Source organism: Vitis vinifera, chromosome 4, assembly GCF_030704535.1.
Source record: "Vitis vinifera cultivar Pinot Noir 40024 chromosome 4, ASM3070453v1".
NCBI lineage: Eukaryota > Viridiplantae > Streptophyta > Magnoliopsida > Vitales > Vitaceae > Vitis > Vitis vinifera.
In genome coordinates this window covers 25506502-25512501 of record NC_081808.1, presented here as the reverse complement: position 1 = coordinate 25512501, position 6000 = coordinate 25506502, and the positions used below count along the sequence as shown (strand labels likewise).

The 6000-nt window shown below is 32.5% G+C and overlaps 1 protein-coding gene across 1 annotated transcript in view; it reads right to left on the bottom strand.

Annotated features, from left to right (window-relative positions):
• Positions 1-3660: 3660 nt before the first annotated feature.
• Positions 3661-6000, bottom strand: part of LOC100261895 (protein CHROMATIN REMODELING 24) — a 37239-nt gene continuing 34899 nt past the window's right edge. Inside the window, exons 19-21 of the mRNA XM_002264224.4 lie at positions 4882-4953; positions 4646-4778; positions 3661-4129 (exon numbers count right to left, since the gene is read on the bottom strand). Coding sequence (XP_002264260.1) covers positions 3968-4129; positions 4646-4778; positions 4882-4953 — 367 coding nt within the window. The 3' untranslated portion in view covers positions 3661-3967. The remainder of the gene's footprint in view (positions 4130-4645; positions 4779-4881; positions 4954-6000) is intronic.

Below are 6000 nucleotides of genomic sequence, written 5' to 3'. Positions count from 1 at the left end.
GCAATGAAGCATAAGAGATTTTTATGTGGAAAACCCTTACACTAACTGTGGGGATAAAAAACCACGAGGTCTAAGACCACTAATCTAAATCCACTATATGAAATCAAGTTACACAAATTTACCTATCAACTTTACCCTAAAGACTTGCTCTCTAGTACTTACAACTTGATCCATGTTCGCAACGCAACAACCTTCGATTGTTCTAGTAAATGCACTTTAGCCTTGCTAAAGGGATGCATATCTTCAACCCAAGATTCAAATATCAAATCCTTGAACGAGAGATTGGGAATGGTGTGGCACTTTAGGCTTTCTCCTCGATGAGACTCTTTAAAAAAGTTTTTGATCTCTTTCCAATCTTTTTACCCTCAAGGGGGTTATAATGAGGTATATATAGCCAAAAGCTTAAAGAATTTCAGTTTTGGAATAGTTCAAAATCTAATTTGCATGAAAAATTCTTGGCATAAATAACATGACCACTTAAGCCGACTAACCCACCGCTTGAGCGCCTCGGGTGCTTGAACGGTAAAGAGTGTTTGAGTAATCTTGCCATTTTTATTAAAATATTAATTTTAAATCATTTTAAGTTTAAAAACAAAATTAATTCTCTTTATACCTCATAGGAGCCTAACATGTCACAAGTCAATCTTTTTTAGACATACCTTGACTTTGTGATTAGACAAACAACAACCCTTAATCTTCAATGGAGAGTAAGTCACTATCTAAAAAGACTTCTATGCCCAAACATAAAAAAAGAACAAAATTACTAACATACAATCCAAACTCAATGTCCTAACAAAATCAATGGGCTTGTAGTAATTCATTCATTCGAATTTGACATATGCTCTTAATGAGTTAGAGTATATTACTTGATCACATAATAGGAGGATATATAACTTAAGGATAGTAGAGATAGTCTTGAAAGACTAATAACTTTCACCTTGTTAGACTATAGACAACCAATTCATAGGGAGACTACATACAATGGATAGTAGGTCATAAACCTGAGTTGGTGTCTTGTTGAAATATACATAGGATATTGGAGTGCAATTGACTCTTTAAAAGTGGGATACTAAGTCCACTTCATAATTGGATTTTGAGGGAATCAATACTATCCTATGGGTCCCAATGGTCCTTACTTGAACTCATATTCCTTGACAACATGATTTATGAGGATTGGATTGAATCTTGATTCACTTTTGTGCATAAGGGTGTTTTGGTAATTATGTAAAGTTACACAATAGTCAATGAACAAAGTCTCTGGGTTGGGTTAATTTATTATTTAGTTGATTCTATTAGGTCAATTAATCAATTAGGATCTATTTTGGGTTAGATTCAGTGACCCAAGTCCTTGGTGGGCTCAAGTCACCTAAGCTTAGTTAGGGAATTATATAAATAACCATTTAGGAATGAAGAAAAAGAGAGAATCATAGCCTCCACCTTCCCTTTCTCCTCACCCATTGAGTATCAAGATTAAGGAATAGTCATCGAGTGAAAGATATTGGGTGTACGAGACTTTCGAAGAATTCAATCTTCATATACATCAAAAGGAATAGATTTGGGAACGTCCAAATCCAAGACAATGTTTTTGGTTGCACATTCAAAATCTTGCTCTTATTTTAAAATGTAATTTTTTTGTTGTTGTGCATAGGGTTTAGAAAAAGCCTATGAAAGTTTTTATGATCTTAACTTGATCTTGAGATAGGGAATAGAGTGATCTAACTAGGATTCCCTATAGTTGCAACAACGACACGTGCCTATTGCCACAACTTATGTTATTCTTTTCAGTTTGTAAGAGATATTTGGTAATAAAGGCAAGTCAACTAAACTGACTACTCTTAAGACTATTATGAACCTCAGGATTCCAGAAGGAACTTTTTTGTTAGAGATAATATAATACATATGATTAAACTCTTTAACAAGATAGAGATCCTTGGAGCTGAGATCAACAAGGAAATCAAGGTTGAAATGGTTTTAGAGACCTTGTTGGATTCCTTCTAGTAGTTTTAAGCTTAGCTATACTATGAATAAGTTATTAATGAACTTGACAATGCTTATGAGGGAACTCTGGATGGCTGAGGAGATTCTAAAAAACCAAAAGGGTGTTCATATGGTAATTAAGGGTTCTTATAGTAAGAAGAACAATTTTGAAAACACCAAACAAAAGGGAAAGTTTAGAAAGGGCGTAAGAAGAGCAAGGAAAAGTGCAAGTACTTCCTTTATGAAAAGAAATGCCACTAGGAGTGTCCTCAATTCCTAAAGAAAAAGCAATGTATGCATCATTCATTTTTAATTGAATCATGTTTAGTGGTGAATTCTACAACTCTTAGTGGATAGATTTTGAGGCCACTTACCATATTTATTCTTCTTTACAGAGATTTCAGTTAAGGAGAAGCCTAAATAATGGGAACATGTACCTGACTCCAGCGTCTGATGTGAGAATAATTGTATAGGCAGTGAGAGACGTTATCCTTATCTTAGAGAATAATTGTCTTCTATATCTCAAAGATTGTCTTTATGTTCCTAAGTTTAGAAAGAATTTGATTTCAATTTTTAATTTATGTAAATTGAATTATTCAACGTTTTTTTAATAAACATGTTATTATTAAAATGATCAAGAGATCCCTTACTTCTAAAGAATATAGAGCTAAGGAATGTCCGGAGTTAGTTCATACTAATGTGTGTGAGATTTTTAATATCTATGTATAAGGGTATGAGTACTTCATCACCTTTACAAATGATTACTATAGGTTTGGATATATTTATCTAATGAATAGAAAATCCAATGCTTTGATAAATTCATTGAATTTGAAACAAAATTTAAAAACTAACTGGGTTAACATTTCAAGGCACTTTGATTTGGTCAAGGTGATTAGTATACATCCACCCAATTCGATTCTTTCCTTAAGAAGTATGAGATTATATCCTAATTGAGTGCACCAATAACTCCACAACAAAATGGAATAGTAGAAACAAGAAATCAAACATTGATGTACATAGTAAGATTTATGATGAATTGCTTATCAATTCCTATATCATTTTGGGGATGTCTTTGAGAACGTGGCTTACCTACTTAACCTAGTACCTATTAAGCCCATACCTCTTACATAGAAATGCAGACATATTGTTAACATAATTTATGACCCATTCACATTTGGGGGTGGGGTGCACAACACACGTCTTATAAACTCCTAACTTCCAAAATGATCCAAAATCCACTTTCCATTTCTTGTTTCTTCGTTTAAAGAAAAAGTGGAAGAAAAGGTGGCTCTACAAACTGCACTGTGATCTGTGGATTACGGAAGGTTGAACCATTCCCTTTTTGGACCACAGGAAAAATAATTGGGCCATCATGAAGTCTTAATTCATTAGTTTGCCTTATATAATGGAAATCTCCAACAACGCTTTCCTCAATTTCACCATGAGGGCCAAGGACAGATCTCAACGGAGGTGGATTGTTGTTCATATCAGTGGAAGCATAGGTTCAAGAGTACAATAATGCAATCAAGCATCATGGCGCAAAATTGAGCAGAAAAATGAATTGTGGGATCAAGAAACTTTTAAATTTCCTACTAACAGTGGCAATTTGCTTATCTTGATTACTATTTTCTTATTGGTCTAATAAAGCAGTGTCTCAAAACAACATGAGAGGAGAGAAGAAAATTTAAAATAAAATAAAATCTCAAACTTAAAACATTTAAATTTACAATAATAGTTTCATCATTTATCAAAATAATAATAAAGATGGCCTCTCTTGCCAAGTAAACTAACTAGCAATAGTAATTTTTAAAACCTTCTAACTCACCCATAGATTGCAGAAGTGCAACCTGAAAGGCTATTCTTGTGGAGCTACAAGATGAAAAACAGCTGCTCCTATTTTTCTAATGGGTATTGTTGATTGTTCACTTCACTTATTAAAACATACAATTTTCTTTTTCCCCAAGATTTCCACTTCCTCAATGACAAACATCTACAGGTTCAGCACATTCTCAAGCTTTCCGGTCACATCATCCAAATCAATAACTTCCGTTTCAATTCTTTTTGTCATCCTCATCTTATCAAGCTCTAAATTCAGTTCAGCAATCTGCTTTTGTATCCTCTCTCCCTTGTCTGGTAACTTTGAAACTGTAGCCTGAAGAATATTTTGAGACCAAGAAAAAAAAAATTAAATATTTTGAAAGAGGGAAAACAAAGAAAGAAACACGGAATAAACTGATTATAGTGGTAACCAAACCACTCTTGGTTATCAGAGTGCCGGGCTTGATGATAGGAAAAGCAAAGATTTCATCCGCATGGGTTCAGCTTAACACTAAAAATGTTGGAGTGGTTAAAATTTGGCCTATGCACGTATGATGGTTCAAACTTAAGTCAACTATATTCAGTGAAGTTGCATTTTGGGCTAGCTAAAGGCCAGTGCCCCCATGTTGTTGGCCTTAAAAAACAAGGAGACATACACAAATAAGTCACATAGAGCAAAATTAGAGCTTGAAGGTCCTTTTTGCAAGTCATAACTCAGTTTTGCGAAGGGCATAAACTCTACTGGAAGCCTTTCTTGCAGTCTGGAGCAGCTGATGGCCCGATGTTTTGATTAAACAGAAACATCAATTAATAAAGTTTCTAAAGATTGTACTTGGTACTAAAATAATACCTTATTTGCCAAAATTTGAGACAGGCGATTAATTCTCCCTTTGATCTCTGATTCTGTCAGTTTACCTGCACTGTCTGCAGAAGAATTTGTCTTATGCAGATTCACCTCCTTTGGCTTGAAAGCATACTGAGCCCTGATAGAAAATGTCAAACAGGTTCACAGCAAATCCATCAATGTTCTTGACTATAAAATGATTATCACTTGAAGTGCATTGAATTGTTCTTTAAAGAATGTACCATTCAACATCTTGTTCGTGTGAAGAGCCTGCAGATTTGTTCATGACGGATGTAGTTCCCGTCCTGCTGGCCCTATACTCACACAAAGGAAACAAACAAAAATAACATTACAAAATCTTAGCACCAATTCACCCAATACTCCCAACCTATGATATACAAACCCTTTAATTTTAGCTAAAATACCTGTGTCAAAACAACATAAGCACCAATTCACCCTATACTCTCAACCTATGATACACAGACACTTTAATTTTAGCTAAAATACCTATTTCAAATACAACACCGGTGCTGGTGTCCAGGTATACTAAACAACAATATAAAATAAATAATAATAAAAAGTCAAGAATTTTTAAATTAATTTAAAACTCTTTTATCCCTTTCTTCATTTAAAAAAAAATAACAATAGATTAAATTAATAAATATTCTTATTTTTTAAAAAATTATAATAGATAAAATTTAAAAATAAATATAATAATTATTAGTTTAAAAAATATAAAGATAAATTAAAATAATTAATATAAAAAATAAAAAAAATTGAATGATAAGAAATTAAATATGAATCATATTTTATCAATACCTAATATATATTTTTCATTTTTATTACAAAATCAACATTAATTTTAAAATTTTAAACCAATCAAAATTTATTGGTATAATATTGTCTTAAAAATTTATCTTAGCATTCTATTAAAATAAAAGACACAATAAACAAGTTATTCATGTAAAATTCATAGTAACATCAAAATTAGATAAGCTAACCATCTTATTAAAATAGAAAACATAGTATATTCTCCAATTATAATTAATCATGTTGTATTTTAAATAACTTATTTTACTATGTTTATATCTAGTGGTAATTTATTTTTCATTAATGTCGTATTCATGTACTTGCACCCATAGTTGAAATCCTTTTTAGTCAAATCCCTATGTCTTAAGATTTTGGGATGCAAAGGATCTAACACCTAGACACATAACTACGCCCCAACACTTATACCCAAACTCATGTAACATAGCTCCCAACAATGCTAATGTAGTGATGCTGAGAATCCATGCTTATTTTGCAGTGAAACCAAATACTAATTTTAACATTATGTTCTACTCTTGGAAACCAAAATTAGA